Source organism: Plectropomus leopardus, chromosome 14 (genome assembly GCF_026936395.1).
Source record: "Plectropomus leopardus strain MGB_pleo_1.0 chromosome 14, ASM2693639v1, whole genome shotgun sequence".
Lineage (NCBI taxonomy): Eukaryota > Metazoa > Chordata > Actinopteri > Perciformes > Serranidae > Plectropomus > Plectropomus leopardus.
In genome coordinates, this window is record NC_142189.1 from 2,471,227 (window position 1) to 2,493,271 (window position 22,045).

General features: G+C 37.5%; 2 protein-coding genes across 3 annotated transcripts; both read left to right on the forward strand.

Annotated features, from left to right (window-relative positions):
* Positions 1 to 4: 4 nt before the first annotated feature.
* Positions 5 to 16,728, forward strand: slc39a8 (solute carrier family 39 member 8). Its single transcript, XM_088087842.1, has 9 exons — positions 5 to 144; positions 1,633 to 2,096; positions 3,732 to 3,894; positions 7,115 to 7,284; positions 7,378 to 7,500; positions 8,483 to 8,653; positions 12,690 to 12,897; positions 14,091 to 14,275; positions 15,667 to 16,728. The coding sequence occupies exons 2-9, from the start codon at positions 1,869 to 1,871 to the stop codon at positions 15,811 to 15,813; spliced, it is 1,395 nt and encodes a 464-aa protein (XP_087943968.1). The 5' UTR covers positions 5 to 144; positions 1,633 to 1,868; the 3' UTR covers positions 15,814 to 16,728.
* An 899-nt stretch (positions 16,729 to 17,627) lies between these two features.
* Positions 17,628 to 22,004, forward strand: nat8 (N-acetyltransferase 8). Of its 2 annotated transcripts, none has more exons than XM_042513964.2 (2): positions 17,628 to 17,776; positions 19,225 to 22,004. In XM_042513964.2, exon 2 carries the CDS (start codon positions 19,279 to 19,281, stop codon positions 19,951 to 19,953), a length of 675 nt encoding a protein of 224 aa, XP_042369898.1. In that variant the 5' UTR covers positions 17,628 to 17,776; positions 19,225 to 19,278; the 3' UTR covers positions 19,954 to 22,004. The 2 variants fall into 2 exon arrangements, with proteins under 2 accessions (XP_042369898.1, XP_042369899.1); XM_042513965.2 differs by having other exon boundaries at positions 17,636 to 17,776; positions 19,267 to 22,004.
* The last annotated feature ends 41 nt before the right edge of the window (positions 22,005 to 22,045 follow it).

Sequence of the window (22,045 nt, forward strand, 5' to 3'; positions counted from 1 at the left end):
AGCTGCTTATTTCCCTGCTGCCTCAAATACTTTTCACTTTGAGTCTTTCAGTGTTTTTCAGGCAGCAACTGGATGCAGTTTGAAGTACTTCACAACTTCCTGTTACTGTCCTCCTTCAGCTGAAGTCGCAGCGTCGTGATGAAGGTAAATATTCCCGTCTGTGTGTGTGTGTGTGTGTGGGGGGGGGGTGTCTCCTCTCACTGAGATCTGAACAGACACAGACGTGTTTCCTCTTTGTCTCGTGTGATGCGGTGTGAGGGGTGGAGCTCTGATCGACAACAGAAGGGTTTTAAAGGGAACACATGATAAATATTCCTCAAAGGGTTAAAGCTTTTGAAAAAAGCAGAAAGTCAGAGAGTACGGTGGCCCTGAGAGCTCAGTGTGCTGCAAGAAAACATTCGAACACAAAAACATGCAGCAAGCAGCACACATGAAAAAGTGATGATGGGTTCATCCCAAAAAAGTGCCGCAGTCTGTGGATGGATCACTGAGCACAGAGCCCGCAGTGTCAGGGTGCCCCTTTGATTTCACCGACAAAATGAATAATGTCAAATTAACACAGACACAAACTAATCACAGACACTACAAAAAAAACTAAAAAAGACACAAAACAACCACAAAAAGATACACAACAAATCCAAAAAGATGCAAAACAGTCTCAAGTAGACATGAAATAACTACAAAAAAACACTAATCAACCACAAGGAGGCACAAAAGGACCAAAAAGACTAATCGATTTTATATAAACTATGAATAACAAGGTTATAGAAAATAATATTTCGGACTTAGATGGGCCTGCTAGTAAGGCATTTTTTGAAAAATTATATTTATAACATTAAAATGATACACACGAGATGCAGCATATTACCAAACCATCAGCATGCCACAAAACTAGTAAAAAAAAAAAATATATATATTTATTTTAACCCTTGTGTTGTCCTTGGGGTCAATCTGACCCCAAATTAAATCTTTTGCCATCAAAATATGTTTTTTATACTTACGTAAACAAGGTTTATTGACCCTAAATTCCAAAACGAAGGGGAAAATGTTTGGTAATGTGTTGGACTGAAGTAAGACTAAAGGTGCGACACAGAATTGATTGACAATTTATACAACCTGCCTTCAATAACAGTCAAAACAGGGCGGGGTCAGAATGACCCCAGAGGACAAAAGGTGTGTGACGTAAGGCTAATTTTAAAATTGAAATTATATATGTCCTGTATAAAGGGCTGTGAATTACATTGGTCTAGTCTGAGCCATGAAACTTTAGGGCTGAAAATGAGTCCCACTCCGGCCCCGATCACCCCCAAACCCCCACCCCAAGTGGGTTTGGCCCCCCATAGTGACTCCATGGATACGGCCCTGTACACATCTGTTGGCTTTTTTTAAAACTCCAAACTGCTCAGTGGTTCAGCTGTAAACTGAGTCCACTAAGTAACTCTCTCTCTCTCTCTACACACACACACACACACACACACACACACACACACACTCTTCCAAGTAGGAGTGTGCGCGTGTGTGTGAGCACGTTGCAGCACTGACTGAGAAAGTCGGCCACAAAAGAAAGCATTGAAACACAGAGTGCACGCGGTCGGTCGGTCACCTCCATGTTTTTTTTTTCTTTTCCTGCAGACTGATCTTTGAACCTGATCCGCCTCCGATAGTCCTGATCGATCACTCAGCGCACATCACGAGAGGACCGCCGCAATAAATGAATCACGGGAGAGAAAAGCGGTTTAAAAGGATCCTCGCTGTGAGTGCCATGGATGTGACTCTGCAGCCCGCAGACTGCGCGGATATCAGCGTGTCTGAGTGAGTCGCTCCACAGCTGCACGTTTATTTCACTCAACAAACACCAAAAAACAGAAATGTTTCACTTAAAATGTGTCATCACGTGGTGCGTTTTAGTTTCAGTCCCAATATGTGAGAGTTTAAACGCGGCTGACCGGGATGGACACGCGTTTTTACAGCATATTTTAAGATTTTATGGTGAAAATAATTCAATCTCAACGGAGAATCTGGAGGATTTACTGCTGTTGATGTCCGAGAGAAGACCTGCGGCCATCAGTGCAGGAGATGCGCTGTCAGACCAGGAGGTGAGTGTCTGCTGTTTCAGTTAAACCACCGCTTCAGACTGTGTAAGCTCATTAATTATCATTTACAGAAATACACGAATTTACATAAGCTTTCTTATGTGTTTTTCAAATAAGTTTTTAAGGCTTATTTTTTAAGAAAACCAACTTTAAAACTCGTGAAATTGTTGAATATGGTTTTGTTGTACTAATTTGGAAATAAACAGGATACGATATGATATTATCATGATACTAAAGGCTCATGCAATATTATTGTGATTTTAAACCTGTTGATATGAGTGTTGTGATGAAAACGTGATCTGTGGCCTTTTTTCAACCGCAAATGTTCAGTGATGACTAATTTAGATGAAATAATTGTCATTTATTAACATATTATGCCGTTTTCCCCCAATTATTTTGTTAATAGTTTTTACTGTTTGATGTAATCAATGCCTTCAATGATGCACACAATGTGTTAAAAAGTATTGAGTAACTGTACACAAGTCCTCTTGTACTTTATCTTTTCTATGTTACAGTATATTAAGGTTAACTTCATAATAACTGTCCTTTTATCCTGTGCTAATAATTAAACACATGTAGCACATTTAATACAAAAAGAACAAAAATCCATGTAGAAGAAAACATACATGCATTAATGAGATTTTCACCATATCATAACCATCTCAGAAAATACTGCGGTATTACAGAATTATTATTATTATTATTAGTTGAAATGACCTTTAAATTCATGTAAATGAAGGTTTTTGTAGTCAAACAGATGATTTATTAATAAAATTGAAACTTGAAACTAACTTTTTAAAAATGGGAAGTATGTGTAAAAGATAACTAGGATAAAGGTCAGATTCTCTGTTCAGTTTCTTGTTTTCAGTACTGCAGATCAGTAAAAGTACACGTTCACACCAACTTAACCCTTTAGAACCTGGATCCACATCAGTTTTGTTGTGCTGCGTTCAGATGCATTTAAACCCGTATAATTTAAGAAAATTGTTTTGATTTCTTTTTAAAACGTGGAGAAAAAGGCAATGAGAAACTTGGCGAGAAATGTTCAGAAAACTGCAGAAAAATAATAAAGTGTGACAAAAAATGACTTGAAAACTAGTTTTTGGGGTGCTTATAGGTATTATCCCAGACTGTTGAAAAAAAATTCCAAAGAACTATATTTATAATTTCGGGGGCGCCTAGTAGCTCAGATGGCAGAGCGGGCACCCCATGTACAGAGGCTGTGGGTTTGATTCCGGCCTTGGCCCTTTCCTGCATTATGTCCCCTCTCTCCCCTTTCACTCTTAAACTGTCCTGTCATTCAAGGCAACACAAAAAATCTACCCCCCATACTTAAAATAACTTTTATTATATATTTAAAATTATATAACAGAGTTTTTTTTATTTTTACCCTTTATTAAGGTTATTTTCTTGTTTTTTACCTCTCTCTTTCTCTTTTTTTTTGTGCTAATTTTCTTGTTGTTTCCTTTTTATTTTTTTTACTATTGTCTTTTTTTTGGGGCCATTTCTTCTTTAGCTGTCTTCTTCCTTTGTTTTTGAAAGAAATCAGTCCAGTTTGTTCAGGATGCAGCTTTTAGACCCAAAAACAGATTTAAAAACAATAACAAAAATCATGTTTCATGTCCTCTTTCCCCTCAGTGTCCCTCGGCAGAGCAGATTTTGTCCCACTTCGGGTTCAGTAATGTCAGTCAGCTGACTGTGGGACATCTGGGGAGGATCTGCCCCGCCGTGTTGACCCAGGTGCTGCTGCCCTCCTGCCCCTACACCGCCCCCAAAGCTCTGCAGCCTCCGGACTACTCTGGTGAGTTGCTTCATCGCAGCGTCGCTCTGTTTGTTGACTCAGATAATTCTCAGTTCAGGAGGGTTTGTTGCTTTGAATGAGGTTTGGCACCGATTATGACACAGATCTTTTTAGGAGAGTTGGCTCTTTTTCCGGTGCTTGTAAACCTTAAAAAGGATTTTTGGGTTATATGCATCTGATCACTGATTGGATAAAGTTTTATTTGATTCTGCTGCGGAGGGTTAAAAAACGACCTCAGAGCCGTCACAGGTCGTTCCTTCTCTCCGCAGCAGAATCTTTACTCTCTTTTTTATTCTCAACTATCGCCAAAATTTCCTGTAACAAACTAATAAAACCTGTAACAACATTATTTCCTTTTTTATTAGATTTTTCTAAAAATAAATACAACACAATAACATACGACAACTGATTAACAGACATTTATTTTGTGTTGCTTTTGGTTGTGTTGCTTTGTAATCATTTGTGTCTCCTTGTGGTTTTTTGTGTCTTTTTGAGGTCATTTTTTGTAATTTTTGATCATTTTAAGTCGCCTCGTCTTGTGGTTGTTTTGTGTCTCTTTGGAGTAATTCTGTCTCTTATTGTGCCTTTAGTTTTGCCCATTTTGTGTCTCCTTGTGGTTGTTTTGTGTCTTATTGAGGTAATTTGATGTTCATTTTTGTAGTTTTATGTCTTTTTTTTAAATAATTTTGTGTCTTTGTATGGTTGCTTTGTGTCTATTTTTTGTCATTTTGTGTCACTTTGTGGTTGTTTTGCATGCTTTTGTAGTTATTTTGTGTCTTTTAGGTCATTTTTTCTCTTATTGAGGTAATTTGATGTTCATTTTTGTAGTTTTATGTCTTTTTTTAATAACATTGTGTCTTTGTGTGGTTGTTTTGTGTCTATTTTTAGTCATTTTGTGTCACTTTGTGGTTGTTTTGCATGCTTTTGTAGTTATTTTGTGTCTTTTTGCAGTTCCTTTGCATCTCTTTTAAAGTCTTTTAAATCCTGGCCGGTACGTGTTTGACATCTCTGCAAGTGAGGGCCAGTGGGCCCCGAACACTGAGGGCCCCTGTGCCTGAGCCCAGTGGGCCTGTTCAGTAATCCATCCATGCATTTGAATGTTTACTGTAGTTATTACACTTCAGTACTGTTATACTTCTACTTCAGCAGAAGTCTGAGTACTTCTTCCCCCTCTGGGGATCTGCTGCACCGTCAGCCCATCAGTCAGAGGTGATTCACGCTGAATGCGAATGACGTCCTGCCTTTTGTCTCGGCTCGTCACCTTTTCTCTTATCGACCATCAAATCAAGTCACAACCATGAGACCCGTAAATGAGTCGTAACGCTCAAACAATGTCCTGAACTGACTCCCGCAGAACCGCTGACCTCTCAGATTCACCGCCACACGCCGCCCTCCTCCTCCTCCTCCTTCTCCTCCTCCTCCTCCTCCTCCTCCTCCTCCTCCTCCTCCTCCTCCTTCTTCTCCTCCTCCTCCTCCTCGGTCACAGCCAACTGTGACTGTTGTTCAGCGTGTTGATCATGATGCATGCTGGTTCTGAGCACAGTCTCTCCTCCAAAAATAAATACCCTAAAACTTCAATTAACAACCCGGGCTTTTATTTTCTTAAATCATTGAACTCAACAGGCTCATATTTGGGACAGGCATCGACAGGGGACGGGTTTTTAACCCCTCTCACACAAAACTGCTGTCCGGCAAAGATGGGAAATACAATCAAATTATTTATTTATTTATTTTATTTATTTATTTTTTTTCAAAAATGTGGGAAGAAGGTAATGAGCAACAAAATAAGAAATGACCCAGAAAATTAGCAAGAAATCTGTGGAAAATACAAGAAATTACCTTAAATTTGACCCCCCCAAAAAAGAAATTAAAATAAAATCTACATATTTGTATGTTTGAGCATCAAATAAGTCGCCAACAACCCAAATTTCAAGTAATTTTCTTTGAACTTTTTCTTATTTTATTGCAAATTTTGTGGTCATGTTTTTTAACTTGCTCATTGCCTTTTTTCCATTTTTTTAAGGAAATCAAGCCAAACTGCTCAGGTTTCAAAGGGTTAAGTGGGATCACTAATGTCATCAGAAGTTGAGAAAATAAGTTTTCAGGTCCTTAAAATGTGACAGAGAGCTGATAGCCAACTATCTAAACACAGAGTCTGTGTGATTAATCAAGAAGAAACACAATGAAATGAACGTCTTTTCAGACTTCGGTCAGTGATCAGAGACATTCTTCTGCTTTAATCACGGTCGAACATAAAGGATTTAAAAGGGTTTATTGTCCTCAGCTCAGCAGTTATTTTCCTCGGCTCCCCTCCGGTTATATTTGGGTTGGGTCACCGGTGTGTTTAGGGTCTGCTAATACTGGCAGAGGAGCAGCTGAGAGGAAGGTCATCAGGGTTAAAAAAGTACGGCCGCTGGTGTCCTGCACGACCTCAAATCCTCTGCAGCGATAAACGTCTCGCTCATTTCATGAAGTCTTCCTGTTGTTATTTAAATGTCTTTCTTGGGCAAAGAAACATGCATCACTGACTTTAAAAGGAAATGTTTTATGGATTACATGAAAGTATTAATCCACCCTTTATTTTATTTTATTTTATTTTATTTTATTTTATTTTATTTTATTTTATTTTATTTTATTTTATTCTATTTTATTTTATTTTATTTTATTTTATTTTATTTTATTTTATTTTAATCTCATTTTATTTTATCTCATTTTATCTCTATGACTTTGATGTTTGGGATATTACTTTACTGTTCTATTTTTTAAATCTAATTAATTATTTATGTATTTTTGGTAAGTTTAAAATCTATTATTATTTTATTTTTATTATTGTTATTACTACTTCTACTAATAATAATAATAATAATATTTTCATCATCTACTATGGAGCAAACTAAATTACTAATTTTTTGGTTGTTCTATATTATTTTTTACCCTTTGAAAAGTGGGAAGAAGGCAGTGATCCACTTCAGAAAATAATACCCAAATATTAGCGAAAAATCTGTTAAAAAAATGTAAGAAGTACAAGATAATTACCTAAAAAAGAACAAAAAAAGTTGTTGTTGCTGCTCTTGTCATTGTTCATCTTATCTTCTTTGTCTGTGGGAATGTGTGACTGTATGAGTGTATTTGTACACTGATGTACATGTTTTCATATACTCATATACTCATATACTAAAATAGAGTTTAAAATCGAACACTCTGCTCTCTGCACCAACAGTTTGGGGTTACGGGTTCCTGGCGGTCACCGTGATCAACCTGGCCGCTCTGCTCGGCCTCTTCCTCATCCCCTTCACCAAGAAGCCTTATTTCCCCAAAGTGCTGACCTACTTCATCGGCCTCGCCATCGGGACGCTCTTCTCCAACGCCGTGCTTCAGCTCATCCCGGAGGTTTGTGGGAGGCGGAGCGCATTCATCCTCTGAAGATGTTTAATAAACGTGAATACGCAGCAGCTAACGTGCCGCTCTCCTGCTCGTCCACAGGCTCTGGGTTTTGATCCCAAAGCAGATAACTACGTGGCCAATGCAGTTGGAATATTCGGAGGTTTTTACCTCCTTTTTTTCGTGGAGAAGATTCTGAAAATGACTCTGCGGGTCGATCATGAGGTGAGGTCACAGAGTGAGTTGACTCAGTGCAAAGCACTTTTCTTTTACTACACAGTCATATCCTCAGTATCTGTTGTGTAGCTGCCAGATGAGCGCTCGCGTTTATCAGATAATTTGGCTGCTAATTGGGGACAACAGTGAGTGAAGTTCCACTTTATGGGAGTCATGTGATTTATTCATTTCAGTTTTAATCATTTTGCACAGCAGTGATGACACGGAGGTCACACATTGTGACCTTCAGTCGATATAAAACTGATATGATCGCATAGTAGATAGTAAATTTGAAACATGGAGTGACGTCACTTTTATTGTGCTGCTTTCGACACCTTTCACTGGAATTTAAACTTTTAAATCTTGAGCAACGTAATCGGCAACTTGGTAAGAAATGCAACTTCAAGACCACAAGAAATTATTCGATTTAGAAAATAACTTTTTTAAAAAGCTAGGGAAAATGTTAAGGTGAAAAAAAGGTAATAAAATATTTATAATTATTCTAATTACACATTTAACATGACTATCATTTTTAAGCACTTTTTCCAGGTTGTTTCCTTGTTTATTTTTTTTAAACTTTCTTCTTCCCACTAATTTTCAGGTAGTTTTCTACTAATTTCTTGCTAATTTTTGGGTCATTTCTTCTTTTGTTGCTCTTTGCTTTCTTTCCATGTTTTTGAGAGAAATTAAGTCATTTTGTTCAGGTTTCAAAAGGTTAAACTAACACAAAAAGACATTTTAATCAGGAAACGGGACGGGAAACAGCATAGAGCTGAAGGTCAGGTAGGTTTGGACTTTTTTCGGTAGATTAGAAGAAGAAAAACCACCTCAGTGTAATTTGTGATTATTTCTAAAAAAAATATGTTTCTCAGTAAAAAAACATCTGACCCGTAAATGTCAAACTTTTGTCAAAAATTGAATTGAAAAAAAAGCTCTCTTTATCCTCTCGGTCTGTCAGTACATTAAATACGTGCTGTTTCTCTTTTTTTAGCACGGCCACAGCCACTTCACTCCTGCAGAGCCGCCTCAAGAAAACTCCGTCCGCAACGGAGACATAGCGGAGAAAAAGGACTCGATCGTCCTGACCGCCGTCAACATCATCGCCACCGACAGAAGCAGCCCGAACCCGGAGCCTCCGCAAACGGACGTGACGCCGTCTCAGGTACCAGAAATCTCACACTGCCAAATTAAACAGCACAGACCGGAGATTTATTCTTTTATTTTGAAGTTCGCCTGTTGGGACGCTCTCAGGCATGGGCTGATTATGAGACAAAGGGCCCCTGGGCAGAGATACACGGAGGGCCCCACCACCTGTCCTACACAGGAGCGAGACACACAGACTGTGTGGTGGTTTTGTGTCTCTTTGTAGTGGTTATGCATCTTTTTATGGTTATTTTGTGTCTTTTTTAAGTGTGTTTTTGGTTTTGTGTCTCTTTAAGGTAATTTTGTGTGTCTTTTTAAACATTTGTGTGGAGTTTGTTTTTAGTGTTTTGGGTCTTTTTGTAACTTTTTTTGGTCTTTTTCTGTCTCTTTTTAGTCATTTCGTGTCTCCTTGTGGTTGTTTGTGTCGTGTTTTTGTATTTTGGGTCTCTGACGTAATTTTATGTTTTTTTGTCACTTTGTAATCATTTTGTGGCTTCTTGTAGTTACTTAATGTTTCTTTTTAGTCATTTTGTGTCTTTTTATGGTTGTTTTGTTTCTTTTTTTCTTTTTAGTTGTTTGGGTCTTGGAGGTATTTTTGTGTCTTCCTTGGTTGTTATGTGTCTCTTTGTCCTGTGTCTGTTTTGTGTCTTTTTGTGGTTTTTGTATTTTCTTCAGTTGTTTGGGTAATTTGTGCCCTTTTCAGTCATTTTAAGCTGCTTTGTAGTCATTCTCAGTTCACTTGTAGTTATTTTGGCCTTTTTGCTGTCCCTTTTTCATCTCTCTGCGGTCATTTTAAGTTACGAATTAAAATGACATTTTAAATCTTGCTCTCCAAGGGACGCCTAAAACTTTGGGCCCCTGGGACTCTACCATTTGGTAAACCATCCATGCTTCCAGGTTTAAATTTTTCCAAGCTCAATATTTCCTAAATGGACACATTAAGGACACTTTTCAAAGGGTTTTATACCTTTAACAGTGTTTTTCCCTCAGCCAAATGTTCACTGTGTATCACAGCTAAAAGCCCTCTGATTTTATACTCTGTGAAACCTGCCCCCCTTCAAGAGCAAAGACAACTTCTTGACTTTAGACACTGATATCTCCACAGTGTCTGAACTGATTTTTACCATTCAAGCTGCATTTAAACATCCATCTCCCTTTGATTACTTGCAGTTTGAACTATAAAGATAGCCCTTACCAAACTCAGATAGTGTTGGACTATATCAACAGATTCTGGACACATGCTGTAGCACTGACCCCCGCTGGATTGACCAACTCTGTCTGCACACATGTCACATTAACCCGCACAGCAATCATGACTGAACTTAATCGTGTTTTATCTAATAAGTAGCAAAGTCTTAAGATAAGCCTGTAAAAACAATGAGTTTTCCCTGAATTGTTATCAATATTGTTATCTTAATTAATTGTGTGATTGCTGTCCACCTGGATCCTCTATCACTGACACAGCTGACAGGAATGTATCGCGGACTATAAATGCACAACGGTATTTAAAACATCTTATCAGTCGGAGTTCACACTGCGAGTCATGTTAAGGGTGAAATGTGCCGACGTAACCAGTATTTGTCCAATGGCACAAAAGAGACACAACATTACCTCGATGAGACACAAAACTACACATAAGACGCCAACGACTCAAAAAAAGACACAAAACAACCACCAACAACCACCAAGGAGACACAAAATGACTAATCATAAAACAATAAAAAAGACACAAATAATTTAGTGATACATGAAATTCCCTCAAAGACAAAAAATGAGAACAGTATGGGCAAAACAACCTCAAATAGATACAAAATGACTACAAAGAGACAGAAAACAACTAGAAGACCCAGAATGACTACAAAGTGACGTAAAACGACTAAAAAAGACACAAAATCACCTTTTTGACACATAAAATGATCTAACAGACCCACATGCCTTTAAAAAAGGCACAAAACAACCACAAGGAGACATAAAACGACTCCAAAGAGACATAAAACGTCTTCAGGAGATAGAGAATGACGCCAAAGTGACAGAAAACAACCAAAAAAGACACACAATTACCCCACTGAGATATGTGATTACCTGAGAGACACAAATGAACTACAAAAATGGGCAAAAAACCCACAAAGAGACACAAAGTGACACAAAGAAACATAAAAAAGATACAAAATTACCTCATGAATACACAAAATGGCAAAATGACATAAAAAAGCCACAAAATTACCAAACTGAGACACAAACGTCTTCAAAGAGACAGTCAATAACTACAAGAAGACACAAAATGACTACAATGAGACATAAAAAAAACCCCAAAAGACACAAAATCACCAAATTGAGACACAAGATGACCTAAAAGACTCAAACAATTTTAAAAAGGCACAAAAAAACCACACAGAGACACAAAACAAGCGTACAGAATGACCACAGAGTGACAGAAAACAACCAAAAAGATGCAAAACGACCTCAAAGAAACACAAAATAACTAAAAGAAGACCCGTAATGACTGCAGATGACTAAAAAATACACACAGTCCCCTCATTGAGACACACAGTTATTAGGTATACACAGTATATATGGGTATATATATATATATATATGCAGTATTTTTCCAAAGAAGATAAAGCAACCATTAAAGTGATGATATTCTAATGTATTTATGGCACACTTGTTTTGTTTTTCTGCCAGCTCAGATGTTTAGTTGTTACTGTAGAGTCATTTATTGAGCTGTTATCAGCGACACGGGCCGATTACAGCTGCTGTTAATATTTAACAGTAAAATCCCTCGTGTCGTAAGGAGGAGTCTGGCTCCAAAACACTAAACAAACAGACACGCCGGTGTCACAGAGGGACGAAGGCCGCAGATCCTTCGCCTCCTGGTAAATGCTGGAATTGTCCGCGTGGAGCACAAAGACTCCTTGTTTGGCCGCGGCCAATAAAAGGGCCGTTTTGTCACTGCAGAGTATCTTAAACCAGGACCCGAAGGCTCTGTGTGCATCCGCCTGATCTCAGGTTTCTCATCACAAACACTCGTGCCATTATATTCATAATGGAGGAGCTCTGTTGCAAACGCAGCAGTTTCCTTCAGGGAAAATATTTCCTAAAGTTTGACTCATCCGGGTCTGTGATCCAAGATGGACACGCTTTGTTGACTCACGGCTTCAGTGAGTAAGATATCCTCCAAGTCTTTATTTTGAACCATTGCAACAACTTTTAAAGGGGATTGCTTTGAGAATTTTGTACATTCGTGATCTCCAGAGGATGAATCTCTGTGACTGTGTTGATCCCCGAACCCAGTGATAATTAACTTACGGCCTGCAGGCCAAATCTGGCTCCTGGGAATTGTTTTTTGTACTTTTAGTATACGTAAGGTGTCAGAGTGCATAAAAGAGCATCAGAATAGAGCTTGTCGATCAAAAAAAGAGCCAGTGGAGGATCCCACACCCCTCCGAGATAAGACACTAATGTCCTAACATCCTAGAAATGTCCTAAAATCAGAAAAAAATCTCAAAATCCTAATTATGCTCTAAAATCATAGAAATGACCCAAAATTCTAGAAATTTCCCCAGAATCCTCGTAACATCCAAAAATACTAGAAATGTCCTAAAAGTCTAGAAAAGTCCTAAAACATTAAAAACATCTTTAAACCCTTGAGATGTCCTAAAATCCTAGAAATGTCATAAATTCTAGAAATGTCCTAAAAACCTACAAACATCCTGAAATCCAAGACATGCCATAAAATCCTAGAAATCTCCTAAAATCAGAGAAAATGAAACAGAAATCAATAAGATCCAACTTAATTTAAAATCTAAACATTTGTTGTTTTCCACTTTATTGTATTGATGAGGAAATGCCTTCAGAAAATATTGAACAGAAGTCAAAAAGCAAAATATTCAACTTTGTCCTTTATTTTGTGGATGAAGTGAACTTTGGGTTTTAAACATGGTATTGTGTTTTATCTCTGCGGCTCACTATATCCACATTAGGTCACTGTTTGCTTGTCTCTCTGTAATCGAACGGAGGTCACGGTCTTTTAACCCGCCGCGTCTCTCCTGCAGGACGTCCAGGTGTCCGCTGTGACGTGCCGCTGGCTGCGAGGACAGCGCATCTCCAGCATCAAGACGGTGGCGTGGATGATCACTCTGAGCGACGCGCTGCACAACTTCATCGATGGCCTGGCTATCGGCGCCTCCTTCACCGTGTCGGTGCTGACGGGGTTCAGTACGTCCACCGCCATCGTGTGTGAGGAGTTTCCCCACGAGCTGGGTGAGTGAGACATTAACAACTTGTTCTGAGACAATTAGCAAACTGGAAAACAGACAGACGGGGTCTGAGGGCGACCAGAGTTAAACTGGGAGAACTGGCAGCCGAGACCAGCTGACCTCTGCCTGAGCAGGACCTCAGAGGGTGACAAGAGGCGCCAACTCCTCTGTCTTTTCATTTACCGCTTTACTTATTTACTTTTAGTTTCTTTTTTATGTGTTTATTTATTATTATTAATATTAGTAGTAGTATTTTAATAGTAGTAGTATTATTTTTGCTGCATTGTTATTTTTTAAATTAATTTTATTTATTTGATTTTTTAAAATAAATTAAAAAAATTATAATAATTCCATCACTTTTTTTTTTTTTAATTTACAGATAATTTGATTCTTAAGAGGCTATGAAATCTTAATTCTACCATTATTATTTTTATTAATATTATTTCAACGTATTTATTTATAATTAATTTCTCTTTTTTAATATTATTATATTCAATATTATGTATATGTAATATATATATACCTCTCATCACTATTAATATCCTATATCCCTTAGTATTATTGCTCAGTTCATCTTCTCCCTCTTCTTTCTCAGCTGCAGACACAAAGACACACATATGCACACATATACACACAAACACACATATGCACTCATATGCACACATATACACAAAGACACACATATGCACACATACACACAGACACACATATACACACACATATACAGATTGACCTCAGTTATCACCCATAGCATAATAAAATCACAGGGTGGCAAATAAACATGAGTAAGAATACCATCGCGCCTGATCATTTTTTGTATGTTTGTGATATACACGGTTCAATAAAATAAAATGAAATCTGCACCACTTTACAGGTGAAATTAAACAGTAAACCTGAATTTTAAGGGATTACAAACTGGTTTTATCTTTTCACTCAAACTAAAAGTAGGATTTCTGATCTTTATTGGCCTCTGCTGACACCCTGCAAAACTGCACCCGAACTTCTGAGTGTGTTTCTTCTCCAAATACTGAATAAACGAAATAAATAAATAAAAATAGAAATAATCCAGTACAACAGTCATATAAGAAGAAGGCTGTTTCTTTCTCAGATATTTGCTCCTCTTTACAAATAAATAATGTGTACAGTATATTTCATTTGTGACTTTTAACCCTTGTTGTATCGACGTCTTGTGTGCAGGTGACTTTGTGATCCTGCTGAACGCTGGAATGAGCGTCCCACAAGCCATTTTCTTCAACCTGCTGTCCGCCGTGGCGTGTTACGTCGGCCTCGTGTTCGGCATCCTGCTCGGGAGCAACTTTGCCCCCAACATAATCTTTGCCATCGCAGGAGGAATGTTCCTGTACATTGCACTGGCGGACATGGTGAGTGACATTACACAACCCGAGGACAGATACTCTGCACCTGCACACCGATACGCATTTTCTTTTTTCATTTTTCTCTTTCTTTCAGCGATGTTTATTTATTTTTCTACATGTTTCTACATGTTTGTTATTGTCAGCAGAACACATGAAGAAAGTAAAACAGAGGTCTGAAAAAATATTACAATACAAAGAGACGAGAAAATCAGTTTACTATCAGATGTTTATTCTTTTGTCCTTTTGTTCTGCGTCTTTTCAGCATCACAGTGTGCTGAAGCCCATCCCTATATCACTAAACTGTAGCGCAGTGACAGCTAAGACCCTGATGTCCGAAAATCCTAGACATGTCCTAAAATCCTCAAAACATTCTAAAATCCTAGATACGTCCTCAAATCCTAGATATGTCTTAAAATCCTAAAAATGCTCTAAAATCATAGAAATGTCCTAAAATCCTTGGAATATCATAAAATCCCAGAAATGTCCTAAAATCCCTGAAACGTTATAAAATCCTAGAAATATCATATATTCCTAGAAATGTCTTATAATCCTTGAAATGTTCAAAAGTCTGAGAGAAACCCCAAAATCCTAAAAACGTCGTAAATCCTAAAAATGTCCTAAAATCCTGGACACATCCTTGAATTCTAGAAATGTCCTAAAATCCTAAAAATGTTCTGAATCATAGAAATGTCCTACAATCCTAGAAACATCATAAAATCCTAGAAATATCATAAAATCCTGAATATCGCCTATATTCCTAGAAATGTCCTATAATCCTTGAAACGTCCTAAAGTATGAGAAAAACGCCAAAATCCTAAAAATGTCCTAAAATCTGAGAAATGTCCTAAAATCTCAGACGTATGTGTCCCACTGGCCGCTGGCCTCCTGTCATTTTGCAAAAGTGGCCCGCGAGCAGCGCAGGTGGAGTATCCCTGCTCTGTGTAGTTAATGTTAATAAATCTTTTGTGTATTTTAAACATGTTGAATTTACTAAAAACGTTTGAGTTCCTTTAATTTAAACTTGTTAATGATCTGGCAGCTCTCAGACTTTATTCAGTGAGTAAGAAGATGCACAGATGACTTTAATAAAACATTTAATGCTGATTCAGTCTTTTTATGGGGTTTGCTGACATTAAGACAAACATCCTAAAAATGATGACCTCCATCTGGTCTTCCTCTAAATTTTAAACCTGTTTTGTCGACATCAGCAGTCAGATGATGAAAACGTTTACTTGTGTTTTTTCTCCAGTTTCATTCTATGGAAACAAAATAATAACTGAAGCCTCAGAAATCAGCTGAATCACACTTCTTGTTTTTGATATTATTACTTCCAGTTACTGCTGAACAATGAAGCCATTGTGTGTTTGTGATTGTCTGACTGTCGTTTTCGATCTCAGTTCCCAGAGATGGAAAACATATTACGGGAACAGGAGCGGACGTCCACCAAAGTCGTCTTCTTCATGATCCAGAACGCCGGGCTGCTCACCGGCTTCACCATCATACTGCTGATCACCATGTTTGCAGGAGACATCAAGCTGGATTAGAGGGGACAGAGACATCAAACTGGGTTAGAGGGGACAGAGACATCAAGCTGGATTAGAGGGGACGGAGACATCAAGCTGGGTTCGAGGGGACGGAGACATCAAGCTGGGTTCGAGGGGACAGAGACAGAGGAACTGGAATGAAAAATAATAATAATAATAATAAAAAAGAGCTGCTTCTGTTTCTGCTCACTCGTCTGGGCGGGAAAATGAATGTAAAATGAATGTTTTGTACAAACAAAACCAAAATGTTTAAAGGAAAAATTATGCTTTTATATCTTTTGACTATCAAGTTAGTTCACTGCACAAAAAAGGGAAAAATCTTCACAATCATTTGATGTTTAAACTCTAGTCAAATTGTGCTTTTAAGAGACAATAAATTATTTTTTTCAGTCTTGATAAAGTGTGAAATGCCTCACATTTATTGTACTTTACTGGTGCTGTCGTGTAAACCAACATCAGCTGTTATTGTGACAACAGTCAATGTTTTGGCTCTGATGGCAGCCGCGTTTGACCTCTGAGTGCTGTGACCTCTGTGACCTTCACTGGGTCTTTTTATTTAGTTTTTCTTTCTGAATTTTTGTCATTTTAAATATAATTTGTATTTTGCTGTCTGTCAAATTTAAGACACAAACTGTGCTCCAACAAAAATTACTGCCACGTCAAAAGTCATCAACACCTGGATCAACATTGGTTTTCTTCTGCTGCATTTACATGCTTTTTACTCGCATTTAAACTTTTGAAACTTGGTTCGATTTCTTGTGGACAGCTGGAGATGAGGTTTTGCTGCGGATCACCTAAAAAAAAAAAAAAATTTGGTAAAAACAACAAATTTTACTTCACAGAAAAAGCTCATAAATTTCAGGACTTCTTTATGAATATTTGTGTGGCTTTGATTAAAAACATTAAAAAAATGAATATTAGTATTTCTTTTTTATTGCCTGTAAAGCTTAAAAACACAAATGGTATTTACAATATATGCTGTTTTTATGGCACATAAAGCACGATGTAATTATTATATTTTATAAAACCAAATTATAAAAATACATATATAAATAAATATAGAAATAAAATTTGAAAATAAATCATATATTGTATATCAGTGATTTCCAAGATTATATGTAAGATAAAAAAGGAGAAAAACATGTTTCTGCAACACCAAAATATATGTGTTTAGACTTTCCTTTGGTGTTTGCCTTTGCTTTTGCAAATTTTTGGTTAATATACCTATTTGTGCCTTTCATAAAATGAATCTTAAACCAAAAAACAGGCGAAAAAAATAATTTTTTAGTTGAATTAATCACAATATATAGAGATACAACTGTTGCAAGTAGACAGATTGTTTTAAAGGGTCACAAGCCAAAACGTTTTGGAAACACTGCTGTAGAAAATCATTGATTATAAACAACAACAAAAAAGGGGAAAAAGACAGCAAAAAAGAAAAAAAGTTAATTAAAAATATATATTAATATAATAGTAAATATTAATTCACAGACTTGGGGTGAGTATTGTTTAAATTATATTAAATAATTTATTTTCCTTAAAAAAAAAATAAAAAATTATAGAGTCAGGTGGTCTGTTGCCACTCCGCTATAAGGAGGAAGTGATGCACGCTGCGTTCAGGTGACACTGTACAGCTCGTAATTTTTTAAATCTTTAGTAAAAATTAGGAGCAGCCCATTAGGGAAAAAACACCCAGATAATTAGTCCAATTTACTGATATATGTTTGACAAAGACAAAAGTTTTAACTACGTTATAGCAAAATGTTTGGAGTCTATAAAACACGATAATCTCATACTGGATTAAGGGATACGTGATATTCCCACTCTAGCCCTGTTCAGTGAACGCGTTATCCTCGGGGTGCGGAAGTACGAACAAACGAAATGAGTCGTTTTTGACTTCAGGAAACTTTCGCCCTCAGCACATTCAGAGCTCCGCCGCCATCAAGCTGCCACCTGAAAACACGTGAGTCACGTTTAATATTTTAATTAATTTCCTCAGATTTAATCAGATTACATCGAGTAACATCCGCGTGATAGCTTTGTGAGGCTAGCGCCGATGCTAGCTGCCGTTAGCTCGTGGAGAGGATTTAAAGTCTGACCGTTTTCTTTGAGGACGCGCGGAGTTTATTTATTTAGTTTAATGTCCAATTACTAAACTCACGTAGCAAAGTTTTATCTTTTTTATCAAAGTTGTCGTCAGTGAGATATCCGCGTGCACCGTTAAAACCGTTAGCACCGACTGTCACGTGACGGTTGATGTCATCGACTCCGCTTTGTTTACCATCTGACTTCCGCCATGATTATCGATGGTTTTGATTGATTATTGAGTTTGTTAAATGGAGAAAAAATGACGGATGTGATTCTCCAGAAAGAGTCAGAGCCACGCATTCATAAAGAAGATTAAAATATCAAAATGTACTGCGTTTAAGCGAGTAAAAGTAAAGTAAACGTCAATAAAGAACCTCTCAGCTGTACTTCTGTGCAGTAAACGTGGTACCACGGTGTACTTCATCCCTCTGATAGTATATACCAGTCTATACTACAACCTAGAGGCTGTAGTGACACCAGCAGCTTAAAAATACTAATTTAATTTAGCATATTTTAAGAAGAAAATATGCCAGAAAATGGCCAGTAATTCCCTTGAAAAGTCACCATCGTGATTTCAGTGAATTTCTTGGATTTTAGCACATTTTAGGGATTTTTAGGACGTTTCTTGGATTTTCAAGCATTTATCGGATTTTAGGAAAATACTAGGATTTTGGGTCGTCAGTTGGGTTTCAATGATTTAATGACATTTTAGGGATTTAGGCAAGTTTCTAGGATTTTCAGACGTTTCAATGATTTTAGGTTGTTTGGAGGATTTTTGGAAACTTCTAGGATTTTAGTTCATTTCTCGGATATTATAAAGTTTGCTGGAGTTTAGGACATTTCTCCGACTTTAGAGCAATTTGAGGATTAAAGAACATTTCAGGATTTTAGTACATTTCAAGGAGGTTAGGACGTTTTTAGGAGTTCAGGACATTTGTCAGATTTTAAGACCTTTCTAGGATTTTTTGGAAACTTCTTGGATTTTAGGGCGTTTCTAGAATATTATGACGTTTGTTGGAGTTTAGGACATTTCTCTGATTTTTAGAGCAATTAGAGGACTAAAGAACATTTTAGGATTTTAGTACATTTCTAGGATTTTAGGATGTTTTTTCAGATTTTAAGGTGTTTCCAGGATTTTAGGGCGTTTTTTTAGATGTTAGGACTTTTGTAGGATTTTCGGACATCAGGCTCTTAGCTGTCACTGCACTACAGTTCAGAGATATACGGACGGGCTTTAGCACACTGTGATGCTGAAAAGAAGCAAAACAAAAGGACAAAAGAATAAATATCTGACGGTAAACTGATTTTTCTCGTCTCTTGTAGAATTTTGTCACGTTACGTTTTGCCCTCCTGTTGTTTCAAAAGCACGGCTGAGCCATGGCCAGTATCCAGATACGGAAGTATCGGGATGATGACGCCGATTCAGTGAAGGAGATCTTCACCCTCGGGATGAGCGAGCACGTGCCCTCGTCCTTCATGCACGTTCTGAAACAGCCGGCGACTCAGATGGTGCTCATGGTCACGTTCTGCGCTCTCATGACCAGCTCCAAGTCCTTCCTGTTACCCATCCTGGCCGTCACCCTCCTCCTGGCCGGGGCCCGCCAGTTTGTCGTCTACATGTTCAGCAAGTACATCGAAACCTCCCTCAAGAAGGACCTCAACAACATCAGTGAGACCTATTTGAAGCAGAAGGACTCGTGTTTTTGGGTGGCTGAGGTCGATGGCCGGGTGGTCGGCACGGTGGCTTGCCTCCCGGCCGAGAAAGCGCCGGGGTGCTTGGAGCTGAAACGCATGTCTGTACACCGCAGTCACCGCGGGATGGGCATCGCCAAGGCCTTGTGTCGGACAGTGGCTGATTTTACTCGTGACAGAGGCTACGCGGCCGTCGTCCTCTACACCTCTGTGGTGCAGACGGACGCTCAGAAGCTATATGAGCACGTGGGCTACGAGAAAATACAAGAGTTCGTCGTTCCTGAGCTGGCTGCCAAAATCACAAACTTCACTCTGTACGAGTACAGACTGGATTTACAGAGAGACGGCAAAAGAGACTGAACGGAGACACGCGAAGACTGTGACATCTAAGGGCGATGTGACCGTCCGGTCCTATGGTTTCTATGATTATGTTTTCCCAGCATGCACTACAGTTAACCCTTTGGAACCTGGATCAGCATCACTTCTTTGTGCTGCAATCAGACGCTTTTCACAATATCAAACCTTTGAACCCCGAGCAAATCAGTTTGATCACTTAAACATGGGAAAAAGGCTGTGAGCAACCTGACAAAAATGTCCTATAAATAACGCTAAAGAAGAAAAATGGACTGAAAACTATATTTCTTATTACCATAATTATACTGTATATTTAAAATTATTTTACAGAATTATTATCATTTTAAAGATTTTTTCTATTTTCTTTTCAACTTTCCCCCTTTTTTCTTTTTGTTTTGTTTGTTTTTTTGTACTAATTTTCTTTTTATGTGTATATTTTTTTTTGTTCTTTTTTGGTACTTTTTACTAATTTCTCACTTCCCTCTTTCAATGTTTCTGAAAGAAATGAGGCCAAAGGTCCAGGTTTCAAAGGGTTAAGGAAAGCAGACGCTCAGGACAGGTCCGGTGAGAGACTGTTGACTCCACACACTTGCAGGTACCGGACAGATTCATCGTTTGTTTTGGTTTTTTAATAGTTGATAGAAATATCTGCTGTGTCCACGGTTATGGTGTTAACCCTTTGAAACCTGAGCACATTGCCTTTAAAAACATGGGGAAAAAATCAATAAACAACAAGGAAAGAAATGACCGCAAATTTAACAAAAATAAGTAAAAAGTACAAAAAATTACTTGAAATTAATCTAAAAAAAAGACGCAAAAACATACAAACTTGTCTTGGAAAAAGTGTTTAAAATTGTAATAATTATGTAACATAAATTCAAATATGTGATTATGGTAATTAGAAATATTGTTTTTTCCTAGCTGTTTTGTTTGTTTCCGCAGATATTTTCCCATTGCTTTTTAAAAATATTTTTCTAAATAACTGCTTGTGAAAATCATCTGAAAGCTGCACAAGAAAAGCGATGTGGCTGCAGTTTTCAAAGGGTTAAAGGAATATTTCACCCCCAAAATCATCATTTGTATATCAGTTACTCACCTCATGTTATGCTGAATAGTTGAAGAATATTTTGTTTTCTCGCGTACCTTCACGCTGAACGGAGAAACCAAAAATGGATAAAATTCTTGATGCTTTGAAGTCATCGGGGTCCACATTTAATCACGACAAAAATATATCAGAACATCGTGTTCACTGTGGAGGAATGTGAGAAAATGAAAGTTTTCTTCACAAATTAAACGTAAAACTGGGCTGATTCACATTTATGGGTTAAATATTTCTGAACGTGCACTGACAATTTTGCAGCATTGATTTTTTAAAGTTTTATAGTAGTTTTCGGGATGCACTGATCCAGTACGCTGGAATGGTTTAAGCTCTGGTTCTGATCTCATTTACAGGACGTCATTAAAAAGGTCTTAACGTGTTTTAACCCTTTGAAATCTGGATCCACATCAGTTTTCTTGTGCTGTGTTTAGACGCCTTTCAAAAGCTGTTTAAAACTTTGAACCCTGCAGCGAGCAACCCGGTGTGAAATATCCTGCATATTGCAAGAAATTAGTAGATTTTGAAAACTGTACTTGAAAAAGGTAGAGAGACATTATATTTCTGGTTAAATTAAATATTTAAAAATTTCTTTAATCACCTTTTTTCAGGTCAGTTCCTTGTTTTTGTTCCCTGTTTTTTTCTTTTCTTTTCTTGTACTTTTTTAAAATATTAATTTCTTGCTTTCTTTAAAAAAATTCTTCTTAAGTTGCTCCTTGTCTTCCTCCCATGATTTAGAAAGGAGTCATGCTAATTTGCCTTAGTTTCAAAGGGTTACATTTAGTTATACACATGCTAGGCCTTAAAAAGTCATTAAATAATCTTACATTTGAATTTGTGAGGTCTTCATTGACACAAATATGTATCTTGTGATTTATTTTTGTCAAAATCAGTCAAGATCTTCTGTGTGAACGTCTACATTTCTGATGTTACAAATTTAAATCCAACCACTTAAACCAAATTCTGTCTTTTTACTTCATACTCAAACTTAAGTAAAATTGT